Raw genomic sequence first — 25572 nt, 5'->3', positions numbered from 1 at the left:
TTCTCAGTAATACAGAACACTGACCTACCAAAGCACACCACAGCATCAGTCAGCCAGCCAATCAAACTCAGCCAGCACTTTGCATTTTATTTTGCTTAAATCTAATTCGGCAATAGAGCACATGGGATTGCTGGCAACTGGGTAGACATCACAGGTTCCAGTCTGCTGGGCTATTGTTCTGGTGCAGGAACATGGGCCCCCTAATCACGCATTTATCCTGTCTCAAAGGAGAAACTGGGAGTCTGTAATTTCATGTGAAGCCTCATGCTTTTTTTTTTTTTTTTTAAGGTTTATTTATTTCATGTATATGAGTATACTGTAGCTGTCTTCAGATACACCAGAAGAGGGCATCGGATCCCATTACAGATGGTTGTGAGCCATCATGTGGTTGCTAGGAATTGAACTCAGGACCTCTGGAAGAGCAGTCGGTGCTCTTAACCACTGAGTCATCTTTCCAGCCCTAGCCTCATGCTTTTTTAATTGATACACACACACACACACACACACACACACACACACACACACACACAAGTATGTATATGTGTATATATATTTAAAGTGTTGCACTGGCCAAGTGAAGGTCAATGGTGACAACCGTAGGGTGGGGGTGCATGCCTGTCATCCCTACACTCAAGAGGGGAGTATCAGTAGGAAGATCAGAAGTTAAGGACCTTGTTGGCTACGTAGCAAGTTTAAGGCCAACCTGGGTTATATGTGAGATCCTGTTTTCAAAAAGAAAGCCAGGGTTGGGCGATGTGGGGTAGGGGCGGGCTGGACGGTGTAAGTGAGATGATCCAGCAAGAAAAGGTGCTTACTCACTGACCTGGCCATCCAAGTTAAATCTCCAGGGTCCACCTGGTAGAGGGAGAGAACATACTCCTACAGCTGACTGCTGACCCGCCCACAATATGGCACGCATACATGCACATACATAGGCACACTAAAGAAATAAATTAATAGAAATATAAATATTTAAATATACATTTATAAAAATATGTATATATAATGTATTTGGGGCTAATGAGATGGCTTAGTGGGTGAAAGTGCTTGCCATCAAGTTTAATAGCTTGATCTCTTTTCTTGGGAACTACACGGTGGAAAGCGAGCACTCCAAAGTTAGAGACACTCTCGACAATGGAAACATCTGCTTTCAGGGTCTTTTGAAGAAACCATCCCGGCCAGGAAGCTGAAGAACTTCTATCCTGGCGTGGCAGAGCACAAGGATATCTCCAAACTGGTCCTCCTCTTGTCCTCCTCTGTGAATTCTCTCCGGAAGGCGGCCACTGAGGCCCTGCAGGACTTTCAGAAGTACAAGACTCTCTGGACCGAAGACCGCGACGTGAAAGTCAAGGTGTCTTTCCACTGAGTGTGCATTTTATTTATTTGTGCATTTGTTATTTATTTTTGCTCCATTCGTTTCTGACCCTTGAGGTGTGTGTGTGGAGATGGGGTGGGGTGGGATGGGCTTTTGAGGATAACACAAGACCCCACAAATGCCAAGGACACTGATACCCTGAGGCAAATGCTAATGAGGCTCTGGCTGGTCTAGACAACAATGTACCTACTTCCTCTTAAAGTCTCACTGACAGACCAAAGTTCATTTCCACCAAAGTTTTCCCTGGGGAACCAGGGAGTTTAGTTACTTTCAGAGCCTGGGTGACCCTAAGAGCTGTATGGTGAGGGCTACATTCAGAGCCTGGGTGACCCTAAGAGCTGTATGGTGAGGGCTATGCCCCTCGGAGATGATACCTTTCCAATGGGCTGTGTAGATGAAGTCTCCTTCCTTTAGCTCTTTCTCTCTGGCCACTGTGCTCTGTCCCCTCCCAGAGATGCTAAAGGCCATAGGGTCATCAGGATAGATTTGTATTCAGTTGGCTGGCTGGAGAGAGGGGCTGGATATTTGTGGGTATCCTTCTTCCTGCCCTCTCCTTGCATGAGGGAAGGCCAGCGGTTAGCAAGCCCAGCTGCGATAACCTTTTGCAAACTGGCCCAGCTGAGTAGTGCACAACGAAGACACCAGAAGGCTTCTGAGCCCAGACTGACCAGTCCCAGTGTCCTGTGGAAGTCCTTCATGCAGACTTCAGCCCTAGGCCCTATCAGGATACCATGTTCTATTCTAAGCCAGTGTCTCATAGCACCGAGAAGTGTAAAAGTGTATGAGCTGTAGTTAGGACCCTCCCCAAACAGGGAGTGCGTGTCGTGACATAATCAGGATCTGTGTACGCATGCGTGGCTTTGGATTACCCTGGAACTTAGACCTCCCCATCAGAATATATGCTACCGTGTAAGGGAGTGTCTAAGAGTTTCCATTGCTGTGAAGAGACACTATGACCAAGGCAACTCTTATAAGGACAACATTTAATTGGAGCTGGCTTACAGGTTCAGAGGCTCAGTCCATTATCATCAAGGTAGGGAAATATGGCAGCATCCAGGCAGGCATGGCGCTGAAGTAGCTGAGAGTTCCACATCTTGTTCTGAGGGCAACCAGGAGAAGATGGCATCCTCAGGCAGCTGGGAGGAAGCTCTCTTGCACAATGGGTAGAGCCTGGGCGTAGGAAGAGACCTCCAAAGCCCACCCCAACAGTAACACACTTCCTCTGATGAGGCCACGCCTCCTAACAGTACCACTCCCAATGGGCCAAGCAAATTCAAACCACCACAGGGAGCCAAGGGCTAAAATATAAAGAGAAACTAAGGAAAGGCATATATGGTTACTCCCTGCTGTGCTCAGGGCTTGAGCTTTGAATGTGAATCCACTGAGCCAGTGCCAGCATAAATAAACGCTGCTTCCTAGCAGAGAGCTTTAGGGCCCCATGTCCCTGTATGAGAATCCTGCTACAGAGCAAGTGCTGTTTATAACTTATGTGCTCCATGTGAGAACATTAGACTCCTAAGGAGTGAAGGAAGTATTAACTGCTGTATTACCTGACAGGAGTTTTTGGCCAACAACCCTTCCCTGACTGAGATCCGATCAGAAATCCTCCACTATGCCACCTTTGAGCAAGAGATCGAGGAACTGAAGCCCATTATTGTTGTAGGAGCCCTGGAACTGCACACAGGTAACTGTAACAATGTTGCCGACAGGTCTCTGATGCGGCCTCAAGGGGGCCACTGAGCTGGATTGGGGCGGGGGAAGGGGTTCTTAGAAGCATTGTTAATGCCAAGGAGAGACAACCACATGGAGGGACCTCTAAGGAGGAATCAGGAGCCATGGCACAATTCAGGTCCCTTCTCATAGCTCTCTCTAAGGATAGGGGAGGTTTGACAGCACAGGTTGCAGCCAGGCTTTCTGATTCCTAGAGAGGAGTCTGGGGATGTGATGGGGAAGTGGATACATGGTTATCCATACCCATTTGGATGCAAACTGACTTCAAACCTGGGCACATAGAAACCTGGTAGCTAGGTACTCACAATGTATCAGTGGTGATTGCTAGAGGGGAAGGGCTACAGTAAGGATGAGGAAAGACTATTCTTGAGGTCTGGTCTAGAATCTAAGAGTTACATAAAGTTATATATATATATATATATATATATATATATATATATATATATATATATATATATATATGTGTGTGTGTGTGTTAAAAGGTAGAGATATTTTACTTTGAATGGAAGGGACATGAGAATGGGACCTGTGACATGATATTCGACTCAGCAAGTAGCTTTGGTATTATATTGCAAATGCCAAGTCATTCTAGGCCATCTATATACTTTTCCCTTCCTTTTTTTTTTTTTTTTATATATTTTTTGTTTTTCTAAGACAGAGTCTCTTTTAGTCCAGGCTAGCTCCAAGTGACTCTACAGCTGGAGATGACCTTGAACTCCTGATCCTCCTGCCTCTGTCTTCTGAGTGTGGGGATTAGAGAGACCAGCCACCACATGCTACATTAAAATACAAAGCTAGGGGTTGGCGAGAGGGTTACTGGCAGAGGACTCACGTTCGGTTCCCAAGATCCCATGTCAGATAACTCACAGCTGTCCATAACTCTGGATCCGCCCAGTCTAATGCTCCCTTCTGGCTTTTGTGTGTATTTCTCTCATGTGTACATGTCTCCGCATACTGAACACATAATTTAAAAGTAAAGGAAATCTTTAAAAGCTAAGGTGAAACACGGATACCGCAAAACCCACGATGCCACTGGACCTTTAGAGTGGACCAGGGGTCCAGGGGACCGTGTAGGAGGCTGAGGATACCCTTTCTCTCTGCTCCTTCCTTCTTCCCTCTGGGTTTTCTGCTTCCCAGTGACTCCCAACTCTCATCCCAACTTTTCAAGAAAAGACTCTTCACATTGGTGCATGTAAGTCTGTATTGAGCTGAGATGGCCAGTCAGGGTAGAGTCCTGTCATATAAACATTCTCAAGTGGACAGGACAGGGAGGGAGCAGAAGAACAGGCAAGCCAGGACCGTGGTTTGCTGGGAGAAACAACGAGTTTCATTCCACAGAAAGGGGCTTCCCTAAGAGGGAACTACACGGACTAAGAAGGGTCTGATGATAGGGTGTCCCAAGCGGGGCAAGGTTTATGCAGCAGGACTCATCACTTAGAAACTCTCCCCGCAGCTGGTGGTGGTGGCGCACGCCTTTAACCCTGCCACACTGAAGGCAGTGGCACGTGGATCTCTGAGTTCGAGGCCAGCCTGGTCTACAGAGTGAGTTCCAGGGCAGCCATGGCTACGTAGAGAGACTCTGTCTTGGAAAAAACCAAATGTCTCCCACAGCAGATTTACATCATGGAAGCGGGAGCATTCTTTGCAGTCTCGTAACTCTGTCACATATCTAACGGGCTAGTCATGCTTCAGTCGACCATTGGCCACCTGTGGTCAGTGAATACTGAATGCGGGCGGGTGGCTGAGATGCTGGGATCTGCAGCACACAACAGCAAACTATTTCAGAGTTCTGCTTTTGGCTTTCCCGTCCTCTCCAGAGCCAATGAAGTTAGCCTTATCAATCGAGGCCAAAGCGTGGAAGATGCTGCTCTGTCGATACTTAAACGAAGAATATAAGAAGAAAATGTCAGACATGATAACGTTTATCAATGAATACTTGAAAAAGTTGTCCAGACCCATCCGAGACTTGGACGATGTTAGATTCGCTATGGAAGCTTTGTCTTGTATCCGAGATAATGAAATTCAAATGGACATGACTTTGGGGCCAATTGAAGTGAGTAATGATTTTGGATTTTGCTTTCCTGAAATGCCTTTTAAAAATAGAGGCAAACTTTTAAAAAAGTGATTCTGTAATACATTTCTTCATCTAGTGGATGGAATAGTTTTTGGGCGTGGGGTGGGGTTGGGTTTTAAGTAGGTTGGGTTCTCTGTATATCCCTGGCTGTCCTAGAACTCACTTTATAGACCAGGCTGGGTTTGATCTCAGAGACCTGCCTGCCTCTGCTTCCTGAGTGCTGGTATTAAAGGCCCAGCTTAGAATAGTCTTTTTTGATGCTGATGTCTTTGAGGGCATTCTAAGGACTTTAATAGGCCATGTTCAGTGTTTGATGCAGATGACAATATCTTTTGGGGGAGGTATTGATCACACCCTCCCATATTAATCCTACTTTGTTAGGTAAATTCTACAAATATCTTTAGCTTCTAGAGACCAGTTGTAAGACTTACTTATAAGCATACACATGCTGTGGGCAGGAGAACCTGTGTGGATGCAATAGTTAACCTGGCGGAGCTTAGATGAATAAAAGAGGATGTTAGGGGAAAGTGCTGTGTTCTTTCTTTCATTACAGCAGTGGTAAATTACCACAGTGTAAATTCTCAGTGGCTTCCGAGAGATCACTGGGGAATATCAAGATTCCACTACAAGCATTTTATGATTGATAGTGTTTGGAATATATAGTTGTTTTGACTCTTAGTGATGATGAGAACCACTCTTAAGTGGTTTTCTACTTGGTTTGTTCTCTTCAGACAGCATCCTCCCATGTAGTTTGTAGCGTCTGGGGAGTTGGTACTGGCTCTGCCTCCTCCTGGTACCTCTATTAGTTACATTCTGACCTCTATTAGTTACATTCTGACCTCCACTAGTTACTCTCTGCTGCTGTAACTAAACACTGATCAAGCCCAGAGTGGTAGCACAGGCTTTTAAGCTCAGCCCTTGGAAGGCAGAGGCAGGCAGAGCTCTGTAAATTCATATCCTGGCCTACAAAGGGAGTCTAGGACAGCCAGGGGCTCTGTTACACAGAGAAACCTTGTCTCAAAAAAAACCAAAACCAAACCAAAAATTCCCCCATGACCAAAAGCAACTATGAAAGGAAGAGTTTATTTAGACTCTCTGTTCCAGAGGGATAAGAGCCAGTCATGGCTGGGGACCTTACAGCACCATGGCAGGAGCGGGCAGCCGGGAGCTTGCATCTTCTAGCATGAGGCAGAGAGAACAAACAGGGAGGAGGGAGAAGCTTTAAGTCCTCAAATACCTCCCCAAGTGACATACTTCCTCCAGCAAGACTAGATGTTCTCAACGTCCCTAAACAGTGTCACCAACTGGGGACCAAGCGTTTTCAAATTCCTTAGCCTATGGGGGACATTTCTCACCTAAACTACCAGAGTACCTGATGCTCGCTACCACTGTATGCTTTCTGAGCCCACTGGTAGCTAATGGTCTTCACATTTTACTACTTTTAAGATCTCAATATGTGGGAACTTGGGATGCTGACCACCCATCCCTTGCTATTTAATAAATGATCATATACTTACTTCTTCAGCAAACATTCTTTTGGTAAATCCAGCTGAGTGTTCATACACATCATTTCCGTTTGCTCCTTACATAGCTGACCCCCACTTTAACGTATGAGACACGATCGCATAGGCACTGACCCAAGATCACGGAGGAGAGAGGCAGAAACTAGCTCTAAGGATGTTTTCTAAGCTGGAGTCTCTCATTGGGATCTGCCTACATCTCCACCAGGGCTGGCAGGGAAGCGTGGGTTTCATAGCCTGTGGTCCTGGGTCTGCGCTGGCTGTGGAAGCCCCTGATCAGCTAGAGGCACATCCACAGCGTTAGCTCTAGAAGCCACGCTAGTAGAATTCCCCGTCTTCCTGGATGAGGTAGTGGGGATATCTTCAGCCGCTGGTGGCTGCTTTCCCTGAGGTATTTCTGAACTCTGCTGCCCCTCTGCAGGAAGCCTACGGCATTTTGAACCGATTTGAGGTCGAGGTGACCAAGGAAGAGTCCGAAGGCGTCGACACCCTGAGATACTCATTCAACAAATTACAGAGCAAAGCTGTAAGCACGCTACCTAATCCTATCTTTCTATTAAGTCATGGCTTACAGGAAAAGGCATTTCGAGTTTTGAAAATCTGTCATCTATAATAAGTCTCGTGACATGCACCCCTGCGTACCGGAAGAGTGGCCATTCTGAACCAGGCAACTCAGCAATTTTGTTTTTAATATATCGGCAAAATGGTCTAAAAATCATCATGGCCTCCTAATAGAACATACTCATTATTCCCTAAAGAAACCCCTTGCCTGTCAGCAGCAGCTCCTTTTTCTCTGCCCCCCCCCCACTCCCAGCCCTGAAGCGCTTTCCACATCTGTGGATTTATCTTTTCTGAATATTTGATGTTAGATGGAGTCGTGGGGTGCATGGGCCCACATGAGGAATCTTTAACTTAGTGTTCATTTTCAAGGTTCATCCGTAGCGCCCCAGGCACTTGTCTTTCTTTCAGTTGCTAACGATATCAAGCACCTGATCATGTGACCATTCTATTGGCCATTTTTACATTACCAGAGGAATGGGTATGGAAAACTTGGGCTTATTTTTTTTTAAATGAGCTTCCCCTTCTTATTGTTGACTTTTATGAGTTCTTAATATATTTTGGGTTCCTCCTCTCATCTGTGATTTGCCAGTGTTTTCTCTCTCATTCTGGGTATAGTCTTTTTATTTTATCGATGGTTTGATTGTCTTGGCGATGCTGGGAACGGTCAGACTCAGGCCCCTTCATCCACACTCAGAGGAGTTCTACCACTAAGTTTTCTATAATGTTAGCACCAACCTTCTTACGTTCTCAGCACCACCTTCTGAAGTACACCAGTGTTTTGTATTTTCATGGAAGCTTAACCTGTTGTGTTTATAAAAAGATAGAGAGAGAGGGGATATGTTCTATGGAGGTGTGGTGAGGTGTGGGGAGAAGGCTGCCTCTGCAGGCCCATGCTGAGGCATCCCTTTCCCCTGAGGGACCAGCCACATGACAGTATAGTATAGAATAGTTTATTCAGGGCATGGGGAGGGGAGTTGACAGGGTAGTAGAGGCAGAAAAAGGCAGAGAGAGAGAGAGAGAGAAAGAGTACAGAAGTAGAGGAGTAGAGGCCAACCATGAACATGGAGAGAGGTGGGGAAGGGGATGGGGAGAGAGGGTTGAAGGTGAGCAGAGAAAGAGCAAGAGAGGAGAAAGAGGGCGGGGGTGGGGTGGGGGGGGGCAAGCAGCCCCTTTTATAGTGAGTCAGGCTGTGGCCAGGTAACTGGAGTGGAGCATACTTGGCTATTGCCAGGTAACTGTGAGGCAGAGCTTAGGCCAAATGCTAACATAACCAATCCAGCTTTTCCTTTTGATAGCTGTATTTTCATACCGTACCCAGGAAATCCTTGACCAAAATCCCGTTATACAGATCCATACCTATGTTTTCTTAGACTAGTTTGATAAGTATAGTCTTTACATTTAGGCCTCTGATGCATCTTGAGTTAATTTTTTTCTGCCGTGCAATAGTCCTCCTCAGTAACAAAGCAGAGAAGGACTTGAGGGTCCTGTAAGTGCATCTGGGTCCCCTGTGTATAATATAACAAGTGAGCAGAGACAGCTTTATCTTCGCCTGTCTGTGGCGTGACGGACTTGCCGGAGGAGGCTGGTACTTTTAATTTTTAATACATCACTCAGCCCCTTCTGCTGAATATTCTTTCTGATCCCAGGTTTCCGTACAAGATGAACTTGTGCAAGTGCAGCCCAAATTTAAAAGCAGCCTGCTTGAGTCGGTGGAGGTCTTCCGTGAGGACGTTATAAACTTTACAGAAGCCTATGAGACGGTAATTTAAACGCCACACACTCCATTTTACAATGCATGTGGCGTTCCTTTGAGACAGAGAAGAAAGCAGATTTGCCTGTTGAAATAAGCATTGGTCTAGAAGGTTACGGAAGGAACAGAGGTGTTTCATCCTGTCTAGGAGTTAGAATTCCTAACCAGATTTCAGACAGAGGGACTGGGAGACGGCTCAGCAGTTATGAGCGCTTGCTGCTTAATCGTGAGGAACGGAGTTTGGATATAAGCACCCGTGGTGGCCAGCTCGCGGTGCTTGTGATTCCAGCTATATGGAATCTGATACTCTCTTCTGGTCTCTTGAGGGTACCTGCACTTGTGTGTGTATATCCGTCCCTCCCCACCCCACCTCCGCAAACACAGACAGACACAGACAGACAGACAGACACACACACACATGCACCTCAAAATCAATTTAAATCTTCTTAAAAAATAAAGGGAATTCTAGATAGAACCATTAATTGACACGTATATTGATTAATAGTAAGAATGGAGATATTTCTTGCAGGAAGGACCCATGGTGCCGAATATTCCACCCCAAGAAGCCAGCAACAGGCTGCAGATATTCCAGGTAAAAATAATTTCTCCTGTCACATTGACAATCCAGTATTTTAAAACATGATTTTAGAGGAAAAATTTGTTTTTTCTTTAAAACTTATAGTAGAAAAACTTAATGTTTAAAGTAGATGAAAATATTAGTTGCATTCTAATCTTGTGAGTGAATACAGTTGTGTGCCCATATGTGTGGGCATATGAGTGTGCTCATATGTATATGCCCACATGTGTGTGCATATGTGTGTGGATGTACTTGTGTGTGTGGAAACATGTGCACATTCATTTGGAGGGGAGAGGACAACCTTGGTGTCACTGACTCATTCTCTCTGTCTCTCTGTCTCTGTCTCTCTGTCTCTGTCTCTCTGTCTCTGTCTCTCTCTCTCTGTCTCTCTCTCTCTCTCTCTCGATAGAGTCTTTCAGTGGCCTGGAACTCACCAAGTAGACTAGTTGGGAGCCATTAAGCCCCAAGGTTCTGTCTCCACCTCCCTAGTATTGGGGTTACTAGTTCAGGTTACTGCACCCAGATTTGTATTATAATCTTGTAAACAATATTATTTAATCCATCTGCCCCTCCCTCCCTCCCTCCCTCCTTCCTTTCCCCCTCTCCCTTCCGCTGTGCACAGAATCTCAGTTTTGTTGGAGAATGATACCTTGATAGTTGTGAACTTAATACTTTGTCCACCCTTAGCATCTCTTTTGGTAGATAAAGTGAAGAAAACTGATAGGACAGTATATTGTTGTCAGTATGAGACTTTGAATATTGCATAGCGATTTCCCTACCTACCTTATACTCTCTTTTATCCATATTGCTTTAACCCCCCCTTGGTCCATAGTGTATAATATTCCCTGGGTCAGACCAACTATTTGTCTTTCTCCATTTGGATGACTTATTTGTAAATTCATGGCATGCTCAATAAATTGGGCCACCATGAGCCCTAAGGAATTCTGTTCCCTGTTTCTGTCTCCCCAGAAACCCCATCTTAAAAGCTCTAGAGCAGTGGCTCTAGAATATCTTTGTATTTCCTGTCCTTCTTGCATTCTCAGTAATTAAAGTGGGGTAAGAGCTGGACAGATGGTGCTCAGTGGTTAAGAGCACCTGCTGTCCTGCAGGAGAACCTGGGTTTGGTCCCTAGCACCCACATGGTGACTCAAAATCATCCGTAACTCCAGTTCCAGGGAGTCCAGTGCCTGCTTCTGGTTTCTTCGGGCATTGTACACACACAGTGCATATACACACATATAGACAAATGCTTATACATATACAATAAAAATAAATAAACCTGAAAAAATATCAGCCTACCTACCATTTTTAATCTAGAGCCTAGAATTACTGCAATGGACTTTCTCCAGCAACCGTCTTGTGTGTGTGTATGTGTGTGTCTGTCTGCACTCGCACACATATGCGAGAAATCTGCCTGCTTCTGCCTCCCAAGTGCTGGAATTAAAGGTGTGTGCCATCACTGCCCAGCCTAATAAATGTAATTGTTAAATAAAATATCACTAAATAAATGGTCCGTGAGTCAGGTGGCTACATGCCCTGCTATCCTAGAGATTAGCACGTTGAATGTCATGCCATTCTGAAATGTAAATTTGAATTTACAAATAAGTTATCCAAATGGAGAAAGACAAATAGTTGGTCTGACCCAGGGAATATTATACACTATGGACCAAGGGGGGGGGGTTAAAGCAATATGGATAAAAGAGAGTATAAGGTAGGTAGGGAAATCGCTATGCAATATTCAAAGTCTCATACTGACAACAATATACTGTCCTATCAGTTTTCTTCACTTTATCTACCAAAAGAGATGCTAAGGGTGGACAAAGTATTAAGTTCACAACTATCAAGGTATCATTCTCCAACAAAACTGAGATTCTGTGCACAGCGGAAGGGAGAGGGGGAAAGGAAGGAGGGAGGGAGGGGAGGGAGGGAGGGAGGGGCAGATGGATTAAATAATATTGTTTACAAGATTATAATACAAATCTGGGTGTCTTTGCTGTGTGTCTTTGTCAATAGAAATTCAATTAGGAAGTGGTTGCTAACTCTAAGCTGCTAAAACAGAGACAACAGTAAGCCAAAGGACATGGTCCTGAAGCCATGCAGCAAGCACTATGATCTAGTTAAGGAGACTTGGAGTTTGGAGGTAGGGGTATGGGTCTCCTGGCCCAGATAGGAACTACTGGGGCAAGCAGGAAAGGCTCCCTGGAAGAAGAGGCATCTCAGGTGCATTTTGGAGTCAGGCAGAAAAAGGAGGATTTACAGTTTGTGTATAGGCTCAACGGTGAGAGCTAAGCAGGGCCATGTAGGGAGATGTTCACTCCCTAGAGAGTGTAACCATGGAAAAGGGACTCTCATGGCGTGTTACATTGTAACAGAGGGATCACCGCTGTTGTATCCGTGCTTTGAACAAGGGTCACATTTTAGCAATCAAGTATATACTATTCAACTTTTAAACATTTTTTAAAAAGGAGGGTGTCTGAGAGAAAGACAACCCAGCAGTTAAGAGCTTTTAATTTTCTTGCAGAGCGTCTGAGTTGGGATCCCAGGATCCACATGGTGGCTCACAACCACCTGTAACTCCAACTCTAGGGGAGCTGATGCCCCCTTCTGGCCTCCATGGGCACTGCATACAAATGTGTATGCACACAGATACTGTGCACACACAGAGTTAAAAATAAAATTAATCTTAACAAAGGAAAAGGTGCATGTTAGCTTTGGCGTTACAATTTCTAGACTCTATACCATGCATAAACAAGTTGGCTCTCTTAGGCTAACACATCTCTCACTTTGAAGTCCCCTGGGAGGGAGAGAGATTGCTAAAGTAGTGAAAAAGCCAAAATTAGAGGTTTCTAAAATGCCATTTTATTACTTTCAAATGTTGCAGATGGGGATTTGAAATATAGCATTTCTGGAGATGACTTAGTTCATTAAATAATTAATTCAATATTAAATGGATGCGTGTAAAGTACTTGAAAGTTAACTTCCCTAAGTGTTCTGCTTTCCTCGGGTGGCTTGGAATAAGAATAAATTTCCCCCACAAATCCTTCCTTTCGTGTGTGTTACCCTTTCTCTCAATTATAATAAATCATACTTTAATGGGACCGGAATTAATTCTATGTCAGTAAAACGTTAAAAAAATCTTTGTTATAGGCCAATTTCGACGATTTATGGAGGAAATTTGTCACATATTCATCTGGGGAGCAACTTTTTGGATTACCTGTGACTGACTACGAGGTTTTACACAAAACCAGGTAAGTTCTGAAAACCTCCAAGTATTTCAGGCCGATCATCAGTAAATACCACCCACGTATGGGAAAGAACATGGCTTCAGGTGCCCTTAAATATTCCCCCTATACCTACTGTGTCTGACTTCTTAGGGGCTTAATCTCCGTGGTGCTTCATTTTATCTATCAACCTGAGATCTAGAATCACATGGGAAGATGGACCCCAGGCCATGCCCATGGGTAATTGTAAGGTTAACCGAAGTGGTTAAAAACCTCTCACTGTGGGTGGCGTCATACCCTAGGCTGGAATCCTAAACTGTATCAAAATGAGGAAGCAAACTGAGTGCCAGCATTTGCCACTTGGTGCTTCTCAAGTGGATGACATGTGACCAGTGGCCTCGAAGTGCCCTCTAAAGGACAGTAACCTCAGACTTCGAGCTAAACTAAACCCCTGCTTCCTGGATCCATCTGTGTGACCAGCTGCTTCAGCGTCCTCTGTAAAGGACCATAGCCACAAACTGGAGCCATAATAAACCCTAACTTCTGGAAGTTCTTTAGTAAGAGTATTTTATCATAGCAGCAGAAAACTAACTAACACACACACACACACACACACACACACACACACACACACGCATGCGTGTGCGAGTGCAGACAGACAGACACATACACACACACAAGACGGTTGCTGGAGAAAGTCCATTGCAGTAATTCTAGACTCACATGAAGTTTAGCTCACATCCTGCTTCTCCTTTTCATTAATTTTAGATGGTATTGAAATTTCAACCCCTATGCTTTAAACTTCCCTCCTGACTCCATTTACATCAAGGGTGCTCTGCCTCATTGGGTAGGCATAGATTGTATTGAAATTGATGGTTAAATAACTTGCTTAATTCTAAGCAACATATCTGGGATTTAAACAGGACACAGCCAATAGGATCTTAACTATATCTTTTCTGAAAAGCAATATTGAGGCTAGCGGTATGGCTGAGTGGTAGGGTGCTTGCCTACTGTGTGTGATGCCCTGGGTTTGGTCCCCAGCACCTGGGGAAGGGCATTACAATAGCGCTTTTAGAGTCTTGGCTGTTGACTTTCATTGGCAGAGAGATGAGTGATTCGGCCAGTTGTTTGGGGTAGATAGTTTTACTCTCCTTCTAAAACACTAATCTCCAAATGTAGCCTCTTCGCCAGTCACGTAAGACTTGCAGGTATCTGATTCTTATCTATGGCTTATTAAATTAGGCTATCTGAGATAGGGTTCTAGAACATCTCCCCTCTTACATGATTGTTGAGGAATTCTTACACACTTGGCGTGACATTCAACGTGCTAATCTCTAGGATAGCAGGGCATGTAGCCACCTGACTCATGGACCATTTATTTAGTGATATTTTATTTAACAATTACATTTATTAGCCTGTCAGTGGTGGCACACACCTTTAATCCCAGCACTCGGGAGGCAGAGGCAGGCGGATTTCTGAGTTTGAGGCCAGCCTTGGTCTACAGACTAAGTTCCAGGACAGCCAGGGCTACACAGAGAAATCCTGTCTCGAAAAACAAAACAAAACAAAACCCCACCCAATTACATTTATTTTTAATCATTTGTGTGTGTGTGTGTGTGTGTGTGTGTGTGTGTGTGTGTGTGTGCCACAGCCTCTGAGTGCATGTGTGTGTGTGTGCATGTTCCCTTCTTATTTTATATGCCTTTAACATGACTTGGCACGACTTCTGAGTAAAAAAATCGAAATTATTCTTAGGATCATGGAAAAGAAAAATTATTTAAAAAATTGAAATGTAGGATAACTAGAGCTGGGTGTGATGGGCTACACTTTTAATCCCAGCTCTCTGGAGGCAGAGGCAGGGGGATGATCTGAGTTCAAGGCCAGCCTGGTTTACTTAGTGAGTTCCAGGTCAGCCAGGGCTACACAGTGAGACCTTGCCTCCAAGATACAAAACAAAAACAAACAAACAAACAAAAGTCAGGGTAACTAACAATGCAGTATGCGTCTTGGATGTAGAAGAGAGTCCGGGTGTGTCCCTTAGAAAGTAATCGAGCTGTTGGTCCATGCCAGGTGATTCTATGATTTAGGATGGACTCAACCTTATTGATGGAGCTTAACAAAGACTTTGTGTCGGGAACCACTACTGCTGTATGCATCTCATGTCTGAGTGACATTACTCACGTCATCCTTTTGTTCCCCAGAAAAGAGCTCAACTTGCTTCAGAAGCTGTATGGCTTGTACGACACTGTCATGGGCAGCATCAGTGGCTACTATGAGATCCTCTGGGGAGATGTAGACATCGAAAAGATCAATGCAGAGCTGCAGGAATTCCAGAACAGGTGAGCCTCCATTACAGAACAGGTAAGCCTCCTTTACATGAGCTCGCTTGCTTAGTGTTTGTCCTGCAAGGCTCCCGTAAGACCGTTCACAAGCTAGAGCTAGAGAGATGACTCAGTGGTTAAGAGTGCTTCTTGCTCTCTCAGAGGACCCCAGTTGGCAACCACATCAGGTGGCTAAGAACCACTTGCAACTCCGACTCCAGGGCACTCTCTTCTGGCCTCTCTGGGTACTGCATGCACATGGTGCACCTACTCAGCATACCCACATATACCCTTCCTCCGCAATTAAAATTTAATCTTTAAAGAAAAGGGGCGGGGTGCATATCAGGGGCTGGAGAGATGGTGCAGTGATTTAAAGCACTGGCTGTTCTTCCAAAGGACCTGGGTTCTGTTCCTAGCATTTGCATGGTAGCTCACAACTATCTCTCATTTTCATGGGATCCAATACCTTCTTCTGGTCTCTTTGGGTACCAGGCGTATAAATAGTACACATACACGCAAGCAAAACAGTCATACACAATATTGCTGTCTGTTTATAACACCTTCTTCAAAGGGCAAGGTGTGTGGGGGACTTTCTTAAAAACTAAAAGAACAACTTCACAGGTGAGAATCTTTTTTTTTTTTCTTTTTCTCTCTTCCTGAAAGATGTCGAAAACTCCCCAAGGGACTCAAAGATTGGCAGGCGTTTCTGGACCTCAAAAAAAGAATCGATGACTTCAGTGAGTCGTGTCCGCTGCTGGAGATGATGACCAATAAAGCGATGAAGCAGAGGCATTGGGACCGCATCTCAGAGCTCACCGGCACCCCGTTCGACGTGGAATCCGATACATTCTGTCTGAGAAATATCATGGAAGCGCCACTCCTTAAGAACAAGGATGATATCGAAGTGAGTGTTCGAGGGAGGGAGGGATCAGCAAGCCACTAAGGAACATTGCCACGAGTAGACATCATGTATTTATGTGTGAGTGGCTGTGTGGTGGTATGTGCATGAGGGTGCAGTGCCATCAGAGGCCAGAAGGGGGCGACAGATGCCCTGGAGCTGGAGTTACAGGGAGGTTCTGAGCTGCATGGTGTGGGTGACCAGAACCACTGAGCTCTCTGTCCAGCTCTGACATTTATTTTATTTTTAGATTTTATCCTACACATAGTTGTACATATTTGTGGAACTCAGAGTGAGGATTCAATACATGCATAGAATGTGTCATGGTCAGATCAGGGCAGTTCATATTTCTGTGTATCTGTCTTTCATTTCCTTGTGTGTGTGGCCTTCACACCCCCACTGCCTTTTCTGGTTCTTCATTAAATGCACAATCAATGCCACTGTGAAGAATGGTCACCTTGCTCTGCAGTGTGATTCCAGGGCTCCTTTCTCTCGTCCCTCGGATTCTGGTGTTTGCTCCTCCCCTTCCTTCCTCTGCGGCTCACTCTTCTTCCGTCTGTGTTAGCATTTACTTTGTTTTAGCTTCAACACAAGAGAGAGCCTGTGCTGTATATTTCCCTCCCTGGATACCTTACAGAGATCTTTAAATCGCTTTTATTTTGCTTCTTACAAAGGCTATTTTGAGTTAAAAATTTAAAATAGTATTGCAGTTTTCCTTTCCCATATTTTAAATAGTTATTTATTGTTTACACATGTGTGTGCAGAGGCTGTAGTACAGTTTCCAGGGGTTGGTTCTCTCCTTAATACACAGGCTCCAGGGGACTGGGCCCACATCGTCGGCTGGGTGACAGGCACCGTTCTCTGCCCAGCCATCCCACCTGTCTGCCTTTTCTACATTGTTAATTGGTTCTGATGTGAACCTGCCGCGTGGGGCACCTTGGCTTTCTCAGCTCTAAGGCAAAGCGCCCAGCAAGGTGACTTCTGGTCCCTTCCATGCTCATGGTGCTGTGATTTTTATAGCACACAGAATGTGCGATTGAGATTCCATGACCCGTTCTCTTCTCTTTCCTGAAAGGATATCTGCATATCTGCCATTAAGGAGAAGGACATCGAAGCCAAGTTGACACAGGTGATTGAGAACTGGACCAACCAAAACCTGAGCTTTGCAGCGTTTAAGGGCAAAGGCGAGCTCCTGCTCAAAGGAACAGAGTCTGGAGAGATTATCACCTTAATGGAGGATAGCTTGATGGTCCTAGGCTCCTTGCTAAGCAACAGGTAATTTTATCATCCACGGGTAAGATTTAAATTTGGTGTTTATAGCATCACAAATGACTAGGTACAGCCTAGTTTTGTAGCTGGGACATTTAATCAGATTCTGTTCTGTTCTGTGCATACCTGTACCCAGTGTCTATTCTTCCTGAGAATGCGACCACTCCATCACTCTTCAGAGGTAACATCTCCTGTATGTTCCCAGGATGGAGGCTCTTGTACATGTTAGCCCGAGGCTGGGCAGTCAACCAGCACTATGCTCCCTACAAAGAGAGGAGCCACCCAGTGAGAGCATTTGGGGTTACATTTGTAACCCCAGCCCTCACAGCTGATCTCAGGGTTTTTTTTTTTTTTTAATTACATGTATGTGTCCATCAGTCTGTGTGTATACCACATGTATACAGGTGCCCATAGTGGACTCCTGAAGGGGGCATTGGATCCCCTAGAACTGGAGTTACAGGTGGTTGGGAACCATCTGACATGGATGCTGGGAACTGAACTCAGCCAGCACTTTTAACTGCTGAGCCATCTTCTTTCCCTCACATGCCTAAGAAACACCTTATAGCCTTATGTGGTGGCACATGCCTTTAAACCCAGCATTCGGGAGGCAAAGGCAGGCGGATTTCTGAGTTCGAGGCCAGCCTGGTCTACAAAGTGAGTTCCAGGACAGCCAGGGCTACACAGAGAAACCCTGTCTCAAAAAAACCAAAAAAAAAAAAAAAAAAAAAAAAGAAACACCTAATAGCTCTGACATCGACAGAGGCGGATGTCCAGGGAACATGGGCATTCTCACTCTCTAAGCTGGGAATCCCTCTCTAGCACACAGCACACAGCACACAGCAGGACCTCTGGCCCCACCCTGTAAAGATCTTGGGTCAGGGAATTGTGGGTAGGATTACTGAGGTAAAGATCCACAATTTGAATCTGAGTACTCCTGGCAAAGGTGACTGAAGCGTAGTCATTGCTTCCTGGACTTTGAAGGCTGGTGGTACCCACAGATCATTGCAGATTTGCCAACTGCATGAAAATCTCTTAAAATCAGAGACACAGCAGCCAAGAGATCCAGGTCTTTGGTTTTGAGTATTGGTAGCTTCCATCCTCCTAGCTAATTGCAGTAGGGTTTATTGTTGTTGTTGTTTTAAAGATTTATTTATTTCATTTTATGTATGACCTGACCCAGTACATTGTAGCTGTACAGATGGTTGTAAGCCTTCATGTGGTTGTTGGGAATTGAATTTTTAGGACCTCTGCTCGCTCCTGTCAGCCCCGCCCCCTTGGGTCAACTCCACTTGTTCAGTCGCTGTTTGTTCTGGCCCAAAGATTTATTTATTATTATATGTAAGTACACTGTAGCTGACTTCAGACACACCAGAAGAAGGCGTCAGATCTCATTACGGGTGGTTATAAGCCACCATGTGGTTGCTGGGATTTGAACTCAGGACTTTCGGAAGAGCAGTCAGTGCTCTTACCCGCTGAGCCATCTCTCTAGCCCCCTGTTGTTTTAATAAATGTGTACCTGTGTGTATTTGTGTGTACATTGTATGTATGCAGGCACCCTGGGGAAGCTAGAGGAGTGTGTTAGATTTGAGTCCTTGAATCTTATACTTATGTGGACATAACCTGGTAGAATATACTTATGGCACCACAAAACTCAGCCTTCTCACTGGTCTCTGGAAGGAGAGTTCTTTTGGAAATCAGTTCCCAGCGTGCATAGGGCCCTGCTGGGGACAGTACTTGGTTATTTGAGAAGTCTCTCATTCTGGGAGATACCCCTCCTCCTGGAGATTTGCAAATGTGTCAGCAAATCGCACCCGAGCACTGGCCACAGTCAGAAATATGTTTTCTATTCTTCACTTTTAGATACAATACCCCGTTTAAAAAAAATATCCAGAATTGGGTCTTTAAATTGTCCACTTCCTCGGATATCATTGAAGAGTGGCTGATAGTCCAGAACCTGTGGGTCTATCTTGAAGCTGTCTTTGTGGGTGGCGACATTGCCAAACAGCTGCCGCAGGTAAGAAGAGCTTTTGCATTTATTATAAAATTATTTTGGTGAGGGGAGCCTGGTGGTGCAGGCCTGTAATCTCAGCTAATCAGGAGTCTGAGGCAGGGGAATCTTAAGTTTAAGGCCTTGCTGGGCTACTTTGTGAGACTCTTCCCAGAATGAAAAGGAAAAAGAAGGTTGGAGGTAAGGTTTCATGGGACAGGACGCGCCTATCGTTTATCAAATCCTGGACCTGGTCCGATCCCTATGAGTGTTAAAAGAATATTTGGTGCCATCTATGTCATTGTGAAAACCTTCCCAAAGATACATGGTTACATCTTAATTTTTTTACATGGTATTTATTTTGCATGCATGTGTGCACATATGGATGTGTGTACATGCACAAATGCCATCCTACACATGTAGAGATGACCCTTGCGAGTCAATCCTCTTGTCTCCCACGTGGTTCCTGGAGATCTGAGCTCACATCATCCTGCTTGTGTCAGGGGTCTTTACCTGCCGAGCTCTTTTTCTGGTCCATGTCATCAAGTCTATATAAATTATGTCAGGAGTTAGTAAACGACAGCCTAGACACTTGTTTAAAACCAAAATAAATTTAAGTTTTGACAGATGGCTCAGCCCTTAAGAGTCACACTGCTCTTGTAGAAGAAATCTGAGTTCAATTCCTATCCCACACATTAAGTGGCTTACAACTACTTGCTTCTCCAGCTCCAGGGCATCCCACATCCTCTTGTAGCTTCCGTAGGCACTCCTGGGCCACGCCCCTCCCCTTCACATAAATCAATTTAAAAATATTTTTTAAATAAAGTTTTATTGGAACACAGAAACACAGGATACTGATCTCTGATTTACACTAGGTGAAAGAAGAGAGCCTTTAGTTTCACATGGTGATGTCTTGCGATTGGGTAGGATTAACATCCATTTGAATGGAGCCGCACTAACTTGTAGAACAGTCTTCATCTCTTGAACCAGTCCTCTGAGAATAGTACTAAACTTAACCCATGTTTAGTTAAGTGCAGTTGAAATATTAGTAAACCCACTACCAGCAGGTCAGGAATATACAGTGGGAGGGGGCGAGGAGGAAACAATTTTAGAACTATGTATCAAAACATTTGAAACAGTAGAACTATGTATTGAAACAGCAGCTCTATTTGGAGATTTTTAAACAGGCTGAGGCTGTGGCTTGTTAGGATAGTGTCTGTCTAACACTCATGAAGCTCTGGATTCAAATCCCAGATGAAGTCAGGAGCAGGAGAAATCCAGGGTCATCCTTGGATATGTGGTGAGTTCGACGCCAGCTTTGGGCTTTGTGTGACCATGTCTCCAATGAAGAAATACAAACAGTTTTACTTTTAGAGTAGGCAACTTTCCTCTTATACAGTTAAGCCTGCACATCCTAAATTTGTCCGTCTGTAGGCAGGATCTATGCAGGTTGTAAATCAAAGCTTAAAAAGCACGAAAATGGCTCATTTCTCTTTGCAATGCAATTTCTTTTAGAACCTAATACTAAAGTCTATTTCTAATTAGCAAACGGCACTTTAAAAAGAGAAAAAAATTATGCCAATTTCCAGGGGCGTTCTTTGCAACCGAATGAAAAACTTAATATCACCCACAGCACACAGAGAGTTTTTATTTGCAAGTATGTAAATGAGGCTTTGTTTTGTGGTTTCCGTGTCTCTCCCCTTCCCCGTTCCCTTTTCCCTGAGGTAATGCGGAGCTCCAATGATTCCAAGGACTTGAGATCAAATTATCTCCGTGCCTCTTCAGCTCGCTCAACCCAAAACACCTGGGGTGCCGAAAGACTAGATCTGAACTTTAAGTTGATAGCTCTGCAAATTAATCATGTGGCACTTCAAAAACGATATTAAATGCAAGGAAACAAATAAGCGATGAGCCCCGTTGCAACAGAGCCGCATTTTAATAAGCAGCTTTATAGGTTTGGGGTCTCGTTCTTCAGAATTAATTCAGATGAAGATTTTTTTTTTTGTCTAAGTGAGATGAACCAGACTGAGTGTGAAGAACTGAGAGGGATTTTCCACGTGAAGGACTTGATCTTTTTCAATGATTTAGACACTAACCTTCACCCAACCACGGATTTGCTTCTAGGAAGCCAAGCGTTTCCAGAATATTGACAAGTCATGGATAAAGATCATGCAGCGAGCTCACGAGAACCCCAACGTGATCAGCTGCTGTGTCGGGGATGAGACCATGGGGCAGCTCCTGCCCCACTTACACGAGCAGTTGGAAGTCTGTCAGAAGTCCCTCACAGGGTAAGAGGCCACCGCTCCCTACGCCACCCTTCATCACAAACCACTTGGGAAGTTCCGTGTGCATTTCAGCTATTTCTGTGGGTGGTTCCATTGGAATAGCAATCTAAAATTCCCATAAATTGAATTTTTCAGTAAGAAGGGCGTGGAATGGTTGGGCTGAGGCACTGCATTAGCTTCCTAGGGCTGTTGTGCCAATCACCACAAACTGACAGCTTGAAGCACCATATACATAAACATACACATACATATATATACATATACACATTCATACACATATACACATACATCCATATACATATACATATACATGCACATACACACATACACATCCATATACATATGTATACATACATATATACACATACCCAATATACATATATACACATACACACATATGCATAATATACATACACATGTACATACACACATTATACATATACATACACATACACAAATACATAATATACATACATATACATATACACACATATATATACATATATATATATACATTCATACACATATACACATACATACATATACATGCACATACAGACATACACATCCATATACATATGCATACATACATATATACACATACACACATATACATATATACACATACACACACACACACATATATATATATATACATAATATACATACACATATACATACACACATTATACATATACATACACATACATAATATACGTACATATACACACACATATATACACATAATATACATACATATACATACATATATACACATATACATTCGTATACATATGCATACATACATATATACACATACATACATATATATATATACACATTCATACATATACATACATATAATACACATAAACTTACACATACACACATATATACATACACATACACATTCATACATATACATACATATAATACACATAAACATACACATATACACATATATACATATACATACACATATATACATATACATACAAATACATACACACACACACACATAAATATATTGTCCCAGTTCTGACAGCAGGAGGTATGAAATCAAGGTGTCGGCTTCCTTTGGAACCTGTGACAGAACCATGGTGGCCCTGGGGCTTCTGGGGCTTGTGTCATAACCCCAATGAGTGTGTCTTCACGTGACCTTCAATGCTCCTGTTTCTCCTGTGAGGGCTCTTGTGGTTGATGTATGGCTTACCTGTATATAGGACCCTGTTTCCTTGGGATCATGGAACACACATGCGCTAAACAAACACAGAAGTTCTCTTTTTCAAGAAAGATCTTTGGATTCATTATGTCCTCAGAGATCCTCTGTACTAATAAAGTCACATTTACAGATGCCAGGGTATCTTTTAGGGGATTATGCTGAGCCCAGTTTGGGGTTGGGGCAGGGGTGTGCAGTTTGAGGAGAGCTAGCCAGACAAATGCACAGGTCCTTTTTTTCCCAAGGACATTTCTTGACGCTATTAAAAGTTACAATGGAATCCATTCTTAATTTCTATTTAAAACATGATGGTGATATGTTCCAGGTCATCCAGGTCTATCCCCCTTTGCTCCAACATCATGGCTAGGTGTCCTCTGTACCATGCTCAAAATAATTTCACCCCAAGTTTAAACCACGAAGTGCCCAATACTCTGGCAGAGGTTCATAGGACGGCTCCCGATGAGGAGGAAGATGGTGACAGAAGAAAGAGGGGAGCCCCTGCTTCCCCCTTTATCATTGTCAAGCCCTCCCTGTTATCCCACAGTGCCTTTCTCTGGGACTTTGATTATTACCAGATATCCCAGAGGCCAGTGAGAAATGCCTGTTGGTGTTTGCTATTCTCTCCTTGGCCAAAACCCTAAAACACACAAGCAAACAAAACCCCCAAAGGAATAACCTGGTAAGACGCTCTCGACTCCTTTGAAGGTATTTGGAAAAGAAGCGGTTGCTATTTCCAAGATTCTTCTTTGTCTCCGATCCGGTTCTGCTGGAAATCCTCGGACAGGCCAGCGACTCCCACACCATTCAGGTATGACGTGCCCATCCAAGGGTTAAGTCTCTCTGTCTGTGGGATATACAAGCAAGAATGGAAAAACAACATTAACATCCTTAGAGTACGTAAGGCTGGATGGATGGGACTCAAACGCCATGACGGTACTACTGGGAGGGCGATTGACTCCATTGCTATACAGACGTGAGGACCCAAGTTCAATCCCCCAACCTACATTAAAAAAAAATGCCCTGAGCACAGTGGTGCATGCTTCCAATACTAGCACTGAGGAGACAGAGACAGATAGGCCTCTAGGGTTCTCTGGCTAGTCAGCCTGGTTGATTCAGTGAATTCCAGCACCCACCCTCATTTTCACAGAACAAGTTAGATAGTGTTTGAGGAGTGATAGGTAATGTTCTATGCACCTCCTACAACACACATGCACACACATGAACACATGTGTGCATACTTACCTATAAAACATGATGGTAAAATGTCCTATTCTGTATATTTTTAAAGCCACTGGCCTCACAAAGTCTAGGAAAGGTGGCATGTAACAGTCCCCATTCACTAAACCCGTGACCTTGCCTAGCTCTTGGTTTTCTGATGAATCTTGGTTTTTGAACTGTGAAAGGAGACACACACAGTTTGAGAGAGAAAGCCAGAGGGACCTGGGCCTGACAGAGAAGCAGGAGTGGATGGTATGACTCAGTCTCCATCTGGAGAGCAGAAAGGGATGGCCCCAGAGCTGGTACAAGAAGTGACTTTGAAGGCCTAGAGGACAATATCCTATCGTATTTTTAAAAACTGGGGCACAGTTGGATGGTCATAGTATACACCTGTAATGGCACAGCCCGCAGGAGCTACAGGGTTCAAGATCAGCCTGGTACAGAGTAAGGTCTAAGCTAACTCCAACTATACAGTGGGCCTCTATGTTAAACAAGGGTTGTAGTAGCTACTATTGCTGCTTTTTTTCCCATTTTCTTTTTAGTATTGAGTTAAGAAAGTAAATTGTTCTCTTGTCTCTCATAAAGACAAAAAAAACCCAAAACATAATGAGGTTTTACGCTTTAAAAATTATTTATATTATGTGCACACAAGTGCAGTATCCATGGAGGCCAGAAGGGGGCACCAGAGTTCCCAGAAGCTGGAGTTACAGGTGGTTGTGAGCTGGCCATTATGGATGCTGGGAACGGATGTGGAGTCCTGTGGAAGAACAGGAGATGTTCTTAGCTGCTGAGCCATCTCTCCAGCCCCTACTAAGGCTTTAAATGGTACCTCAGCTTACGCCTGGCCCCTTATATGATGTGTTGGCTCTGCTCTGTGTCTCTTACAGCCACATCTCCCTGCAGTGTCTGACAACATCAATGAGGTGACCTTCCATGCTAAAGACTACGATCGGATGATGGCCGTTATATCAAGAGAAGGAGAAAAAATTATGGTAATTTATTTAAAAACTTTGTATTAGGACTACCCTGAAGACCAAAGTTGAGGGGAAAGCCACTTACTTTAGCAAGATGAGGGTGTGGGGAGTAGGGTGAGTAACCTTGGGTTCTGGCCTCGTTATGAATTCATGTAGATACACCATTTAACTTCTCTGAGACTCATTTTATCACCAGTTACATTGGTGTTTAGACTACACCATCTCTATAGTCCCTTCTGTTCATGATTTTAGCTTAGTTCACCCTTGCTTTTCAATATTTTCCATAGGGAGCTGGAGAGATGGCTCAGTGGTTAAGAGTGTTAGCTGTTCTTCCAGAGGATCTGACGTTGGTTCACAGCACTCACACCAGGTGGCTCACAGCCATCTATAACTCCAGTTCCAGGAGATCTGACATCCTCTTCTGGCCTCCTTGGGTTCCCACATGCATGGAGTGTACGCACACACACATGCACAAGCATGCATGCACATACATGCACATGCACACAAGTACATGCATGCACACAAACACACATGCATGTATACACACACACATGTACGGGGTGAAAAGAGGAGAGAAATACAAATATACAAA

At 44.1% G+C, this 25572-nt stretch overlaps 1 protein-coding gene across 1 annotated transcript in view; it reads left to right on the top strand.

Annotated features, from left to right (window-relative positions):
* Dnah8 (dynein axonemal heavy chain 8) overlaps positions 1-25572 on the top strand; it is a 253171-nt gene that overhangs the window by 75260 nt on the left and 152339 nt on the right. The window contains exons 27-40 of the mRNA XM_085832623.1: positions 1155-1351; positions 2933-3059; positions 4924-5159; positions 7122-7226; positions 8908-9021; positions 9541-9603; positions 12736-12836; positions 15011-15148; positions 15794-16034; positions 17104-17303; positions 19158-19311; positions 21409-21572; positions 23494-23596; positions 24894-24998. Coding sequence (XP_085688749.1) covers positions 1155-1351; positions 2933-3059; positions 4924-5159; positions 7122-7226; positions 8908-9021; positions 9541-9603; positions 12736-12836; positions 15011-15148; positions 15794-16034; positions 17104-17303; positions 19158-19311; positions 21409-21572; positions 23494-23596; positions 24894-24998 — 2048 coding nt within the window. The remainder of the gene's footprint in view (positions 1-1154; positions 1352-2932; positions 3060-4923; positions 5160-7121; positions 7227-8907; positions 9022-9540; positions 9604-12735; positions 12837-15010; positions 15149-15793; positions 16035-17103; positions 17304-19157; positions 19312-21408; positions 21573-23493; positions 23597-24893; positions 24999-25572) is intronic.

Source organism: Mus caroli, unplaced genomic scaffold (assembly GCF_978045245.1).
Source record: "Mus caroli unplaced genomic scaffold, Mus_caroli_1 scaffold_18, whole genome shotgun sequence".
In the NCBI taxonomy this organism is placed as follows: Eukaryota; Metazoa; Chordata; class Mammalia; order Rodentia; family Muridae; genus Mus; species Mus caroli.
The sequence above is the reverse complement of the archived record's forward strand: the minus strand, read 5'-3'. Positions and strand labels throughout refer to the sequence as shown.